Raw genomic sequence first — 17,028 nt, forward strand, 5'->3', positions numbered from 1 at the left:
GACGGACGGACAGAAGGATGGAAGCGCTAGTTGGCCCTAACGGTTTCCGGTGTTCCACTATGTTCCTCTGCAGAGGGGTTTCCTCAACCCCCTTTTTCCTGCTGATGTTAACATTTCCAGCGCTCTCTTCCACTCTCTCTCTGGGTGAATCAGCTCATCTAGAAACGAGTGTTTCCTAGTCATGTGATGTGGGTCCATGTACTTGTTGTAAACAATGGGCTCCTGTCCTGCACCAGGGTCAGGGTAAGCCCTCTCTGTCTCTTTCTGTCCCATGCTGTCAGTGTATGAGTCAGAGTGGTAGGGGCTTCCATGCTTCTCTCTTATAGCTTGGCCTCATTCATTCCCTTTTGCAGGACAAAATCCAATATTAACATCTAACATCATTCAATACTTCAGAAAAAATGGATCAAGTCCCTTACCAAAGTAAATGTCCCAGGTTTCTTATAACCCTCTGAAACTGAAAGGTTTCTCAGTTACCGCCCTCTGAAACTGAAAGGTTTCTCAGTTACCACCCTCTGAAACTGAAAGGTTTCTCAGTTACCGCCCTCTGAAACTGAAAGGTTTCTCAGTTACCGCCCTCTGAAACTGAAAGGTTTCTCAGTTACCTCCATCTGAAACTGAAAGGTTTCTCAGTTACCGCCCTCTGAAACTGAAAGATTTCTCAGTTACCTCCATCTGAAACTGAAAGGTTTCTCAGTTACCGCCCTCTGAAACTGAAAGGTTTCTCAGTTACCGCCCTCTGAAACTGAAAGGTTTCTCAGTTACCGCCCTCTGAAACTGAAAGGTTTGTCAGTTACCTCCATCTGAATCTGAAAGGTTTCTCAGTTACCGCCCTCTGAAACTGAAAGGTTTGTCAGTTACCTCCATCTGAAACTGAAAGGTTTCTCAGTTACCTCCATCTGAAACTGAAAGGTTTCTCAGTTACCGCCCTCTGAAACTGAAAGGTTTCTCAGTTTCCTCCCTCTGAAACTGAAAGGTTGCTCAGTTTCCTCCCTCTGAAACTGAAAGGTTTCTCAGTTATCGCCCTCTGAAACTGAAAGGTTTCTCAGTTATCGCCCTCTGAAACTGAAAGGTTTCTCAGTTACCGCCCTCTGAAACTGAAAGGTTTCTCAGTTACCGCCCTCTGAAACTGAAAGGTTTCTCAGTTACCGCCCTCTGAAACTGAAAGGTTTCTCAGTTACCGCCCTCTGAAACTGAAAGGTTTCTCAGTTACCTCCATCTGAAACTGAAAGGTTTCTCAGTTATCGCCCTCTGAAACTGAAAGGTTTCTCAGTTACCTCCATCTGAAACTGAAAGGTTTCTCAGTTACCGCCCTCTGAAACTGAAAGGTTTCTCAGTTACCGCCCTCTGAAACTGAAAGGTTTCTCAGTTACAGGTTTATAACCTTCTGAAACTGAAGGGTTTATCCCCTAAGATACATTTTAGTGGACGCTCTTATCCAGAGTGACTTACAGGAGAAATCAGGGTTAAGAGCCTTGCTCAAGGGCACATTGACAGATTTTCACCTAGTCGGCTCGGAGATTCAAACCAACGGCCTTTCGGTTACTGGCCCAACGCTTTTAACCTCTAGGCTACCTGCCGTTTCTCAGTTACATGTTTCTTATAACCCTCTGAAACTGAAGGGTTTATCAGTTACATGTTTCCTATAACCCTCTGAAACTGAAAGGTTTATCAGTTACATGTTTCCTATAACCCTCTGAAACTGAAGGGTTTCTCACTTACATGTTTCCTATAACCCTCTGAAACTGAAGGGTTTCTCACTTACATGTTTCCTATAACCCTCTGAAACTGAAAGGTTTATCAGTTACATGTTTCCTATAACCCTCTGAAACTGAAGGGTTTCTCAGTTACATGTTTCCTATAACCCTCTGAAACTGAAAGGTTTATCAGTTACATGTTTCCTATAACCCTCTGAAACTGAAAGGTTTATCAGTTACATGTTTCCTATAACCCTCTGAAACTGAAGGGTTTCTCACTTACATGTTTCCTATACATTGGGTTTTTCCCCTACAGTAGATGTGTATTCATAAACTCTTTTTTCTTACTGTGTCTGACGTTGTTTCCATGTTAGGGTATTCCTGATGGTATTTGCTGTAAATATCCCTGAAACAACTGCATTCTTCCTCCATCTGGCATCTCAGTGACCGTACTGACCACCATACAGACACCAAATGATTCCCCAGACTATGGCCACCACACCACAATGCACTGGCCCGTTCAGAACAATCCCAGAACAGACACATCTAAAACCAGCCTGATCAGGCGACTGCATATAGAAGATACATTTAGCAGAGGCTTACGCCATAGCTGAGGTTTAACTGTGAACACATGACACAAAACAGATGATTTTCTGATGATCTCAACCAAAACACTTTGAAATGGATGAATCTGTACTATAGAATAAAGTTGACCAACTAAAAGGTACTTTAGTTTATTAACCTTATCGACAGAGACAATACACGCTGCTGAACCTTTCTGTAAATCTGCCATATTTAGCCAGCTGGCTGATGTTCAACTGTATTCCCTGAAAATGCTGAAGTGGTGAGTCTTCCTACCCATGCTCCTCCTCTCCAGCGAGGTGGGGAGTCTGATGACAGGTTAAGTCAGGTAAAACAGGCCTGTCTCTCTCAGCACAGCCTTATGTCTGTCTTTACTGGCAGACAGTGATTTCTTCTCCTCCAAGTCAAGGGGATGTAATTCCAGCCCTGTCCTCTCCTGTACAAAGAGTCTGTATAGGGGTGTCAGTCAGGCTTACTGATGGCTTCCACATCCAATATTCACCAGGCCTGCGTCCGAAATGGCGCCCTATTCTCTATATAGTGCACTACTTCTGACCAGAGCCCAGTGGGAATAGGGTGCCATTTGGGACACAACCCAGGTCTTCTTCCAACCAGTGGTAAAACTACACAGGCCTGACTGGACACATGCTGGCTTAACACAGAGCTGCTTTAATAGAGCTGCCTTAACACAGAGCTGTTTTAACATAATGCTGGCTTAACACAGAGCTGCTTTAATAGAGCTGCCTTAACACAGAGCTGTTTTAACATAATGCTGACTTAACACAGAGCTGCTTTAATAGAGCTGCCTTAACACAGAGCTGTTTTAACATAATGCTGACTTAACACAGAGCTGTTTTAATAGAGCTAACTTAACACAGAGCTGCTTTAATAGAGCTGCCTTAAAACAGAGCTGTTTTAACATAATGCTGACTTAACACAGAGCTGCTTTAATAGAGCTGACTTAACACAGAGCTGTTTTAACATAATGCTGACTTAACACAGAGCTGCTTTAATAGAGCTGCCTTAACACAGAGCTGTTTTAACATAATGCTGACTTAACACAGAGCTGGTTTAACATAATGCTGGCTTAACACAGAGCTGCTTTAATAGAGCTGCCTTAACACAGAGCTGTTTTAACATAATGCTGGCTTAACACAGATCTGCTTTAATAGAGCTGCCTTAACACAGAGCTGCTTGAATAGAGCTGCCTTAACACAGAGCTGTTTTAACATAATGCTGGCTTAACACAGAGCTGTTTTAACATAATGCTGGCTTAACACAGAGCTGTTTTAACATAATGCTGGCTTAACACAGAGCTGTTTTAACATAATGCTGGCTTAACACAGAGCTGCTTTAATAGAGCTGCCTTAACACAGAGCTGTTTTAATAGAGCTGCCTTAACACAGAGCTGCTTTAATAGAGCTGCCTTAACACAGAGCTGCTTTAATAGAGCTGCCTTAACACAGAGCTGGCTTAACACAATACTGGCTTAACACAGTACTGGCTTAACACAGAGCTGCCTAAACACAATGCTGGCCTTAACACAATGCTGGTTCAACACAGAGCTGCTTTAAGACAATGCTGAGTTTAACACAGCGCTGCCTTAACACAATGCTGGCCTTAACACAATGCTGGTTCAACACAGAGCTGCCTTAACACAATGCTGAGTTTAACACAGAGCTGCCTTAACACAATGCTGGCCTTAACACAATGCTGGTTCAACACAGAGCTGCCTTAACACAATGCTGAGTTTAACACAGCACTGCCTTAACACAATGCTGCCTTAATACAATGCAGACTTAACACAGAGCTGCTTTAACACAATGCTGGCTTAACACAGAGCTGGCTTAACACAATGCTGCCTTAATACAATGCAGACTTAACACAGAGCTGCTTTAACACAATGCTAGCTTAACAGAGAGCTGGCTTAACTATAGGTCTGGCTCACATACTATAGGTCTGGCTCAACAAAGGACAGACTATAGGCCTAACTTCTAGTCCAAGACATCATGTTTTACACTTCTAGACTGCATGTTTTAAAGATAACAGCACGCACAGTGAGAGGGAGAGAACAAGAGAGAGAGAGAGAGAGAGAGAGAGACAGGGAAGGAGAGAGAGAGAGAGAGGGAAAGAGAGAGAGAGAGAGAGAGGGAAGGAGAGAGAGAGAGGGAAGGAGAGAGAGAGAGAGGGAAAGAGAGAGAGAGAGAGTGCGAGAGAGACAGGGAAGGAGAGAGAGAGGGAAGGAGAGAGAGAGAGAGAGAGAGAGAGGGAGAGGGAGAGGGAGAGCGAGAGAGAGAAAGGACAATAGTCTATGACTAATTAAATCAGATTCTAGTCATAGGAGTGTGATTCAGTGAATAAAGCATTCTAATAGTTGCATGGTGTTTCTGACTTCTGACCTCTTAGAGCAGGATGAACAACTTTGCTGAGGGTGGGGCCACAAAACACAGGAACTCATCATGAGGGGCCACAGTGGCACGTTGGTCTGCGCACCCACATCCACCCCTGTGTGTGTGTGTGTGTGTGTGTGTGTGTGTGTGTGTGTGTGTGTGTGTGTGTGTGTGTGTGTGTGTGTGTGTGTGTGTGTGTGTGTGTGTGTGTGTGTGTGTGCTTGCTTGCTTGCTTGACTGCATATGTACGTGTGATTCAGGTGTCAATTATCTTTCTGATACAATGAAAGAAAGAAAGAGAGAGAGAGAGAAAGAGAGAGAGAGAAAGAAAGAAAGAAAGAGAGAGAGAGAGAAAGAGAGAGAGAGGAAACAACATCAACTCAAGACACAGGTCAGTGAAGGGGAGCGCTTGCACAATGAAGGCGTTCCCCCCAAAAAGCTGACATCACCCCAGGGGTACGGGACGAGGGTCTATGACATCATGGTGGGCACACCCAACACCCATCCTGACTAGTTGCACAGCACAGAGGTCTGAACTCAACAGCTCACAGATGTACAAACGTCAACAAGCCTTAACGTTAAACTCCCAGACTGGACACACACTGGAGGTCTCCTTTTGGAAAAGAGTTTTTGAACGTCAGGAAACCTTTTTGAACGTTCATTTAATCAGTAAGAAGCTGACTGAAGGATAACTGAACAGTCCTCTGACCCTCCTATACCATTATGAACCCTGTTCATCAGCCTGTATGAGGACTTTAAATTCACACCTTTCACGCTGAATTCAATCATACCCCTGTTTTTAACAAGGCTTTCAGTTGCAACCAGGTTGAAACCATGTGTGACTTTCCGACGGTGAAAGAAAGACAGGGACTATTCTGGAGTGAAATACTAAACGGCTGTAAAAGCAGCCGGGGCCATCAGAGATGACCTCATCCCTGCCCCGCGGGACCCTCTTGACATGCTCTGCTGTGGGACAATACACAGCCAACAGCTAAACATGAATCGCCTTGTCAGTAACACACACACACACACACACACACACACACACACACACACACACACACACACACACACACACACACACACACACACACACACACACACACACACACACACACACACAGATCCAGATGTAACAGAACACTGGTGTGACCTCAGAGACTACACAGGGATGCCAATCACAGGGCCACTGCTGAGAAGGACATCCTCATATCACTGTAGTGAATATCACACAGAGCAAAGACAGAGTAGTTCTCTAGTCTAAGCACAGAGGATAGAGATGGAAGCATTTCAAACTAAAGCATACTAAAATAGCACATTTGACATGTACTGTATTTGACCCAGGTCTAATGTTAGTTAATGTTTTGGTTAATCCAGGCGGTGTGGACTGGAGGCCTCACCCTAGCTGTCTGTTGGTGGAGGGGGCCTGGGTGATGACAGAGCTGGACTGGGGAGAGGGCAGGCCCTGCTGGATCACTATGCTGTTGTCATGGTTCCCCATCCGAGAATGATGCTGCTGGTTCTGGAGGTTCTGGCCATGTAGAGATATATTCTGGAGAGAGGGAGGGAGGGTGGGAGGGAGAGAGCAAGCGAGAGGAGGAGAGGGAGGGAGGGAGGGAGGGAGGGAGGGAGGGAGGGAGGGAGGGAGGGAGGGAGGGAGGGAGGGAGGGAGGGAGGGAGGGAGGGAGGGAGGGAGGGAGGGAGAGGAGGGGAGGGGAGGGAGGGAGAGAGGGAGGGAGGGAGGGAGGGAGGGAGGGAGGGAGGGAGGGAGGGAGAGGAGGGGAGGGGAGGGAGGGAGGGGAGGGAGGGAGAGAGCAAGAGAGAGGAGGGGGAGGGAGGGAGGAAGGGAGCAAGAGAGAGGAGGGGGAGGGAGGGAGGGAGGGAGAGGAGGGGAGGGAGGGAGAGAGCAAGAGAGAGGAGGGAGGGAGGGAGGGTGGGAGGGAGGGAGGGAGTGAGCAAAAGAGAGGAGGGGGAGGGAGGGAGGGAGGGAGGGAGGGAGGGAGGGAGGGAGGGAGGGAGGGAGCAAGAGAGGGGAGGGGGAGGGAGGGAGGGAGGGAGGGAGGGAGGGAGAGAGATGAGGGGGAGGGAGGGAGGGCAGGGGGAGGGAGAGATTGAGGGAAAGAGGAAGGGAGGGTGATGGTGAGTGTGAGGGAGAGTGGCAGAGTAAGAGAGGGAGAGAGAGGAAGGGAGGAAGGAAGGAAGGAAAAGGAGGGAAGGAAGGAAGGAGAGAGAGAGAGAAAGAGAGAGAGAGAGAGAGAGAGAGAGGACCTAGTCAGAACACATTGTCAACAGCCAACTGCAATAATGTGTCTTTAAGTTAATTTAGTTTATATGTTAAAGTCCCACAGCTTCACTGTAATCCCTGTACTGCTCAGTCACTTTCCTCACCAAGAGCCGGAATATTTAAAGCAGCAATCAGCAGTTGAAACAATAGCAAAGTTATCTCCCTATCACTGTTTAGGTAAAAAGCTGAGGGTGGATGGGACTGAAGAAATGTAACCACTCTCAAATTCAAAGACAGAGCTATAGACGCAAGGACCGACCATCCATGATATCAACGTTATAGTTGTAACCATGTTTTTAGGCTATATAGTGTTTGTTTACATTTACTTTGTTTACAAATATTGGAGTAAAACCAGCTTATATTTTCTGATGGGGTACGACAGTTGAACTAAACTCATGAGGAATTTCTAAGTTATATTCTTCAAGAATCAATGGATACATATCATTAACTTATACGTCCCAAAATTGCTATAGCAACTGCTGATCGCCCCTTATTTGAAGGACTACATGTTCGCAAACTATGGACTCATGACTGTTGGGGAGGTGTGTGTGAATGTGAGTGTGTGAATGTGAGTGTGTGAATGTGAGTGTGTGAATGTGAGTGTGTGTGGGGGAGGGGGGATTATGAAGGTCTGGTTTTCAGACCAATAACAACAACAGACTTCCCTACCAGAGACTTCTACTCTCTTAGAAAAAAGGGTTCCGAAAGGGTTCTGCGGCTATCCCCTTAGGAGAACCCTTTTTGGTTCCAGGTAGAACTCTTTTGTCCCTCTGTGGAAAGGGTTCTACCTGGAACCCAAAAGGGTTCTACCTGGAACCCAAAGGGTTATACTTGGAACCAAAAGGGGTTCTTCAAAGGGTTCTCCTATGTGGACAGCTGAAGAACCCTTTTTGGTTCTAGACAGCACATTGTTTCTAAGAGCATACTGTTGTGAGCTATGCTCTCTTGAACTTAAACCAACCTTTCTCCTTATCTCTCTCCCCTGTGATATGCTGCCATGCTGTGTACTCCACAGTCCTGCTGAGACTCGCCTCCCACTCGAGCTGACTGAGCACAGCTCTTCAACCATAAACGCCACACCGCCAGACTGTGGGGACTGAGGAGGCTAGACGTGGCCAGGGTGACCCGACTGACACAGACAGCTTCCACAGCCAAACCCAGACCTAGACGTCAGCAGAGATACAGTCTACAGACCAGACCAGACACTGGATCAGCAGTCTGAGAGACAGAGATACAGTCTACAGACCAGACTAGACACTGGATCAGCAGTCTGAGAGACAGAGATACAGTCTACAGACTAGACACTGGATCAGCAGTCTGAGAGACAGAGATACAGTCTACAGACCAGACTAGACACTGGATCAGCAGTCTGAGAGACAGAGATACAGTCTACAGACTAGACACTGGATCAGCAGTCTGAGAGACAGAGATACAGTCTACAGACCAGACCAGACACTGGATGAGCAGTCTGAGAGACAGAGATACAGTCTACAGACCAGACCAGACACTGGATCAGCAGTCTGAGAGACAGAGATACAGTCTACAGACCAGACTAGACACTGGATCAGCAGTCTGAGAGACAGAGATACAGTCTACAGACCAGACCAGACACTGGATCAGCAGTCTGAGAGACAGAGATACAGTCTACAGACCAGACCAGACACTGGATGAGCAGTCTGAGAGACAGAGATACAGTCTACAGACCAGACCAGACACTGGATCAGCAGTCTGAGAGACAGAGATACAGTCTACAGACCAGACCAGACACTGGATGAGCAGTCTGAGAGACAGAGATACAGTCTACAGACCAGACCAGACACTGGATGAGCAGTCTGAGAGACAGAGATACAGTCTACAGACCAGACACTGGATCAGCAGTCTGAGAGACAGAGATACAGTCTACAGACCAGACTAGACACTGGATCAGCAGTCTGAGAGACAGAGATACAGTCTACAGACCAGACTAGACACTGGATCAGCAGTCTGAGAGACAGAGATACAGTCTACAGACCAGACACTGGATCAGCAGTCTGAGAGACAGAGATACAGTCTACAGACCAGACCAGACACTGGATCAGCAGTCTGAGAGACAGAGATACAGTCTACAGACCAGACTAGACACTGGATCAGCAGTCTGAGAGACAGCGATACAGTCTACAGACCAGACCAGACACTGGATCAGCAGTCTGAGAGACAGAGATACAGTCTACAGACCAGACTAGACACTGGATCAGCAGTCTGAGAGACAGAGATACAGTCTACAGACCAGACACTGGATCAGCAGTCTGAGAGACAGAGATACAGTCTACAGACCAGACACTGGATCAGCAGTCTGAGAGACAGAGATACAGTCTACAGACCAGACCAGACACTGGATGAGCAGTCTGAGAGACAGAGATACAGTCTACAGACCAGACACTGGATCAGCAGTCTGAGAGACAGAGATACAGTCTACAGACCAGACACTGGATCAGCAGTCTGAGAGACAGAGATACAGTCTACAGACCAGACTAGACACTGGATCAGCAGTCTGAGAGACAGAGATACAGTCTACAGACCAGACACTGGATCAGCAGTCTGAGAGACAGAGATACAGTCTACAGACCAGACCAGACACTGAATCAGCAGTCTGAGAGACAGAGATACAGTCTACAGACCAGACCAGACACTGAATCAGCAGTCTGAGAGACAGAGATACAGTCTACAGACCAGACTAGACACTGGATCAGCAGTCTGAGAGACAGAGATACAGTCTACAGACCAGACACTGGATCAGCAGTCTGAGAGACAGAGATACAGTCTACAGACCAGACACTGGATCAGCAGTCTGAGAGACAGAGATACAGTCTACAGACCAGACTAGACACTGGATCAGCAGTCTGAGAGACAGAGATACAGTCTACAGACCAGACTAGACACTGGATCAGCAGTCTGAGAGACAGAGATACAGTCTACAGACCAGACTAGACACTGGATCAGCAGTCTGAGAGACAGAGATACAGTCTACAGACCAGACTAGACACTGGATGAGCAGTCTGAGAGACAGAGATACAGTCTACAGACCAGACCAGACACTGAATCAGCAGTTTGAAAGACAGAGATACAGTTTAGCTGTGTTGAGGCCAGTAGAGTATAGATATAATTTCACAGGTAAAGAGTTCTTAACATTGACCCATAATGCATTAACAACTACCTTGGAGTCCAATCAGACATCACTGTTCTGAGACTGTGGTGAGTGGTGACGGCTGGTGAGCCACACGTGTCGCAGACACATGACGAGTGTGCAGGTCTGGCTGTCTGTCTGTCCAGCCTGGTCTCGCTGTCTCAAGCTGCTGTCTGTCTGTCTGTCCAGCCTGGTCTCGCTGTCTCAAGCTGCTGTCTGTCTGTCTGTCTGTCTGTCTGTCTGTCTGTCTGTCTGTCTGTCTGTCTGTCTGTCTGTCTGTCTGTCTGTCTGTCTGTCTGTCTGCCTGTCTGTCCAGCCTGGTCTCGCTGTCTCAAGCTGCTGTCTGTCTGTCTGTCCAGCCTGGTCTCGCTGTCTCAAGCTGCTGTCTGTCTGTCTGTCTGTCTGTCTGTCTGTCTGTCTGTCTGTCTGTCTGTCTGTCTGTCTGTCTGTCTGTCTGTCTGTCTGTCTGTCTGCCTGTCCAGCCTGGTCTCGCTGTCTCAAGCTGCTGTCTGCCTGTCTGTCCAGCCTGGTCTCGCTGTCTCAAGCTGCTGTCTGTCTGTCTGTCCAGCCTGGTCTCGCTGTCTCAAGCTGCTGTCTGTCTGCGGTTAATCTTTGACTCGGGACCAGGAGGAAACGTGACTCCCTCTATCTGTGTTTCTGAGAGATGAAGTGAGCTGTTTAAACTACAGCAGCTGCCTGAGGGAATCTGATCTCCTGCTGCCTCCTCACCTCACCTGTAGCAGTCAGGTCACAGCCCTTCACCTGCCTGCCTGCCTGCCTGCCTGCCTGCCTGCCTGCCTGCCTGTCTCTTAGAGCAGGATGGGCAACTTTGATGAGAGTGGGGCCACAAAACATAGGAACTCATCATGAGGGGCCACAGTGGTCTGCGTTGGCCTGCCTGTCTGTCGGGGCTCTTGCTGTCACACAGTGGTTGAATCCTGACATGTGAGTGGGATACAAAGAATTCGAAAACAAACCCGATTTTGATAAACTCCCATATCTACTAGGTGAAATACCACAGTGTGCCATCACAGCAGCAAGATTTGTGACCTGTTGCAACAAGAAAAGGGCAACCAGTGAAGAACAAACACCATTGTAAATACAACCCATATTTATGTTTATTTATTTCCCTTTTGTACTTTAACCATTTGCACATCGTTACAACACTGAATATATACATAATATGACATTTGAAATGTCTTTATTCTTTTGGAACTGTGTAATGTTACCTGTTAATTTTTATTGTTTATTTCACTTTTGTATATTATCTACTTCACTTGCTTTGGCAAGTTTCCCATGCCAATAAAGCCCCTTGAATTGAATTATAGGGAAGGGTAGAGTCTACCTGCTGTGAGTGTGTGAGCTAGTTTGTTACAATTGGTTAGGAGTTGACTTGTGTGACTATGTGTGTTTCAGGACAAGGAAGTAGTTACCTCCCTGGAGTGTGTGTGTGGTGGCTGGGGGAATGAAGAATGATGACACTGTGTGTACAGTTACATTTCAACCTTTATTTAACTAGACAAGTCAGTTAAGAGCAAATTCTTATTTACAATGACGACCTACCCCGGCCAAACCCTCCCCTAACCTGGACGACGCTGGGCCAATTGTGCGCCGCCCTATGGGACTCCCAATCACGGCCAGTTGTGATACAGCCTGGTATCGAACCAGGGTCTGTAGTGATGCCTCTAGCACTGAGATGCAGTGCCTTAGACCGCTGCGCCACACGGGAGCCCAAACCTGCATGGAGTGTGTCTGGTGGCTGGGGGAAACAAGAATGATAACCCTGCAAGATAAAGGGGGACTACCCATAACACACCTGTCTGCCTACAGCTGTGGGTTGACCCGGGGTTCCCCTGGGCTTATCTTACTGTACTCCAGAGATAAACACAGGTGAAGGCCCTGTGCACAGCAGTGTGTCTAATTCAGCTGGTGGTTCTAGCAGGAAAACTGAGCATCCAAAACACATACAAACACCTCACACTTCAAAACAACGTAAAACAACAACCGAACTTGATTCAATAATTGTGCAGAATAGTGTATCAAACTGAATCAACGAGGCGTTTGACAAGCAGGTTTGTATTTCTTACTCTCATCTTCTCTACCTGAAGAGAAAACCCTGACACTTGGAAAGACAATGGCCAACCTTCATTTAAATAATTGTCATTGTGCAGAATAGTGTAACTGTCATATTGTCTACCTGTTAATCAGGTTAGTTGTCTTACCATCATATTGTCTACCTGTTAATCAGGTTAGTTGTCTTACCATCATATTGTCTACCTGATAATCAGGTTAGTTGTCTTACCATCATATTGTCTACCTGATAATCAGGTTAGTTGTCTTACTGTCATCTTGTCTACCTGATAATCAGGTTAGTTGTCTTACTGTTATCTTGTCTACATGTTAATCAGGTTAGTTGTCTTACTGTCATATTGTCTACCTGATAATCAGGTTAGTTGTCTTACTGTCATCTTGTCTACCTGTTAATCAGGTTAGTTGTCTTACTGTCATCTTGTCTACATGTTAATCAGGTTAGTTGTCTTACTGTCATCTTGTCTACCTGTTAATCAGGTTAGTTGTCTTACTGTCATCTTGTCTACCTGATAATCAGGTTAGTTGTCTTACTGTTATCTTGTCTACCTGATAATCAGGTTAGTTGTCTTACTGTCATCTTCTCTACATGTTAATCAGGTTAGTTGTCTTACTGTCATCTTGTCTACCTGTTAATCAGGTTAGTTGTCTTACCATCATATTGTCTACCTGATAATCAGGTTAGTTGTCTTACTGTCATCTTGTCTACCTGATAATCAGGTTAGTTGTCTTACTGTCATCTTGTCTACCTGTTAATCAGGTTAGTTGTCTTACTGTCATCTTGTCTACATGTTAATCAGGTTAGTTGTCTTACTGTCATCTTGTCTACCTGTTAATCAGGTTATCTGTCTTACTGTCATCTTGTCTACCTGTTAATCAGGTTAGTTGTCTTACTGTTATCTTGTCTACCTGATAATCAGGTTAGTTGTCTTACTGTCATCTTCTCTACATGTTAATCAGGTTAGTTGTCTTACTGTCATCTTGTCTACCTGTTAATCAGGTTAGTTGTCTTACTGTCATCTTCTCTACATGTTAATCAGGTTAGTTGTCTTACTGTCATCTTGTCTGCATGATAATCAGGTTATCTGTCTTACTGTCATCTTGTCTACATGAGAATCAGGTTAGTTGTCTTACTGTCATCTTGTCTACCTGTTTGTTGTCCTCTTCCTCCTGGGCCTTCCTGAACTCCTGTTCTATAGAACAGTCCAGCTCGCTGAACAGACCCACCTCCTCACAGTTCTTCAGGAAGCGCGTCGGGGTCGGCGTCTGGTCTGGAACACAGGAGACGCCATTGAATTACATATAAAACTCACACTAGAATGGATATTAGCATCCTAGCAGGTAGCAACTTGGTCTGGAAAACAATCATTCTAGAAACAGATCAAAACATTTTTAAATATCGTATAAAACAGTACATTTGTAGATAAATCTGCACTGTCTGTTTGTTGCCTGTACTGTTATGATAGTTTGCTGACAAAGAAGAACAGCTGATGAATACGAAGTGGGCAGAGGCAGAGAATACATTGCACCAAGCTAATGGACATTCCAAATGGTTAGAAAAGCCACTCTCCTTTTACATTAGACAGAGATACTACTCTCACTAGCAACATTTCAGTTAACAATGTCCAGACCTCACCTACAGAGAGGGGGGGCTCATTTGTTCCCTTCAGTCAGGCAGTGTTACTCCGCTCAGCATCAGGGGGCAGAGAGACCAGAGAGACTGGATCATGTTTCAGACAGTCCAAGGTGATTTTAGGATCATGTCCTTTTCAAAGGCTAAAAGCAGACTCCACCACGGCCTGTTTATCCATTCTGGCTAGACTGGGGATTGACGACCAAAATACCGTTTGACCAAACCAGTCTGGTTTCGCCATAGGGAGGATGAGAGCTTAACTCTTCAATTAAAACGTTTAGAAACTGGAGCGCAGTATGAGGATGACAACTCACCGCATATGTCAGGAGAACAGACAAAACGTTGGTAAAATGAGGTAAGCTTGGGTGATACATATCAAAAAGAGGAAGGGGCTGGGGTAGTTGAAATCTCTCTGGGTGACACGTTGAAGTTGTTTTAACCCTAAACAGGAGAGTCAGACAGCCAGGTGACATGATCGTCAACCCTCCCACATCCCAGCTGGAGGGCTCCAAGGTTTCAGGAAGAGAAATGGACAGAGCAGTAAGAGAGAGAGGGGGGAATAAGGACACTGACTCGGCCGGGTCAGAAACCTCTCTCCCCTGGTCGCTCAGTGTAAATAATAAAGAAGACAATCTCAGTCAGCATCAGTCTAACACACACACACACACACACACACACACACACCACAGGCGGCCCGTAGCACCTTAACTGGGGAGGACGGGCTCTTAGTAATGTCTGGAATGGAATTCATTTGAATGGTATTGAGCACATCAAACGCATGGTTTCTATGTGTTTGATACCATTCCACCAACTCCATTCCAGACATTATTATGAGCCGTCCTCACACACACACACACACACACACACACACACACACACACACACACACACACACACACACACACACACACACACACACACACACACACACACACACACACACACACATACACACACACTGCCTTCAGAAAGTATTCTCACCCCTTGACTTTTTCCACATTATATTGTGTTACAGCCCGAATTTAAAATGTATTAAAATTGATGTTTTTGTCTCTGCCCTACACAAAGTGGAATCATGTTTTTCAAAATGTTTACAAATGAATTAAAAATGTAAAACTGAAATGTCTTGAGTCAATAAGTATTCACCCCCTTTGTTATGGCAAGCTGAAAAAGTTCAGGAGTAAATGGACTCACTGTGTGTGCATAGTGTTTAACATGATTTTTAACATGATTTATTTTGAATGACTACCTCATCTCTGTACCCCACACATACAATTATCTGTAAGGTCCCTCAGTTGAGCAGTGCATTTCAAATACAGATTCAACCACAAAGATTTCAAATGACGCACAAAGGGCACCTATTAGTAGATGGGTAAAATAAAATCAGACATTGAATATCCCTTTCAGCATGATGTAAGTTATTAATTACACTTTGGAATTGTGTATCATACACCCAGTAAGTACAAATATTTCACCATGAGGACAATGGTGACTTTAAAACAGTTACAGAGTTTAACGGCTGTGATAAGGAGAAAACTGAAGATGGATCAACAACATTGTAGTTATTCCACAATACTAACTTAATTGACAGTGTTAAAAGAAGGAAACATGTACAGAATAAAAATATTCCAAAATATGGATCCTGTTTGCAACAAGGCACTAAAGTAATACCGCAAAAAATGTGGCAAAGCAAATAACTTTTTGTCCTGAATACAAAGCGTTATGTTTGGGGCATATCCAATACAATATTTTGAAGCAAAGTGGTGGCTGCATCATGTTATGGGTATGCTTGTAATCGATCAGGACTGGGGAGTTTTTCAGGATAAAAAATAAACGGAATGGAGCTAAGCACAGGCAAAATCCAAGAGGAAAACCTGGATCAGTCTGCTTTCAACCAGACACTGGGAGATGAATTTACCATTCAGCAGGACAATAACCTAAAACACAAGGCCAAATCTACACTGGAGTTGCTTAGCAAGAAGACAGTGAATGTTCCTGAGTGGCCGAGTTACCGTTTGGGCTTAAATCTGCTTGAAAATCCTTGACAATAATTGAAAGTGGTTGTCTAGCAATGATCAACAACCAATTTGACAGAGCTTGAATAATTTTGAAAAGAATAATGGGCAAATATTGTACAATCCAGGTGTGCAAAGCTCTTAGAGAAAGACTCACAGCTGTAATCAATACCAAAGGTGATTCAAACATGTATTGACTCAGGGCTGTGAATACTTACGTAAATGAGATATTCCTGTATTTCATTTTCCAAGACATTTGCAAAAATGTCTAAGAACATGTTTTCACTTTGTCATTATGGGGTATTGTGTGTAGATGGGTGAGAATTTTTTTTCAATTTAATACATTTTGAATTCAGGCTGTAGCACAACAAAATGTGTAAAAAGTGAAGGGGTCGGTATACTTTCTGAAGACATTGTTCATACACACGTAAAATCCTAATTTGAGCCAATTTGCTACACTCTTTGAAGAAGAACTGTTTTTGATTCCAAGTAGAACCCTTTTGGTTCCAGGTATAACCCTTTTGGGTTCCATGTAGGCCCCTTTCCATAGAAGGTTCTACGTGCCCCCCAAAAGGGTTCTCCCTGTAACCAAAAGGGTTCTCTTATGGAGACAGCAGATTAACCCTTTTGGAACCATTTTTTCTAAGAGTGTACAGCAGGAAAATAATCCTGCAGCAACAGGAAAGTACAAATATTATGTGAGTTATAATTAATGGACATTTTTGTAGGGGTTGATACATTTTTCTTAAGGGAAATTACAAACTTCAGAAGACTTTTTAAATCTCAAATACACTACAAGTTTTAAATGTCCTAAATGTCCAGTTTTAAAGGTCTCCTGCAAAAGGTTGATCAAATTTAGATCCTACAGCTGTCCACACACACACACACACACACACACACACACACACACACACACACACACACACACACACACACACACACACACACACACACACTCACACACACACGGCTTCTGCTGCCTCAGCTGGGCTCTGTCTAGGCACTAAAGATCTGGAAGTATGACTTAGCCTGGGGGTGACACTTGCAGGTGCTGTACACAACCTATAAATCAGGTATTCCTTTGTACTGTGGATCAATATGTCACCCTCAACCACACCCCATCTCCTCCCCTCTGTATGGTGGGGCAGGGAACCCCTCCTCCACCACCCCTCACCC

General features: G+C 45.1%; 1 protein-coding gene across 1 annotated transcript in view; it reads right to left on the reverse strand.

Annotated features, from left to right (window-relative positions):
- LOC106573409 (cyclic AMP-responsive element-binding protein 5) overlaps positions 1–17,028 on the reverse strand; it is an 89,590-nt gene that overhangs the window by 61,864 nt on the left and 10,698 nt on the right. Inside the window, exons 4-5 of the mRNA XM_082975825.1 lie at positions 13,354–13,475; positions 6,070–6,221 (exon numbers count right to left, since the gene is read on the reverse strand). Of these exons, the coding sequence (XP_082831951.1) occupies positions 6,070–6,221; positions 13,354–13,475 (274 nt within the window). The remainder of the gene's footprint in view (positions 1–6,069; positions 6,222–13,353; positions 13,476–17,028) is intronic.

The sequence above is a fragment of the Salmo salar genome, chromosome 05, assembly GCF_965601325.2.
Source record: "Salmo salar chromosome 05, fSalSal1, whole genome shotgun sequence".
Lineage (NCBI taxonomy): Eukaryota > Metazoa > Chordata > Actinopteri > Salmoniformes > Salmonidae > Salmo > Salmo salar.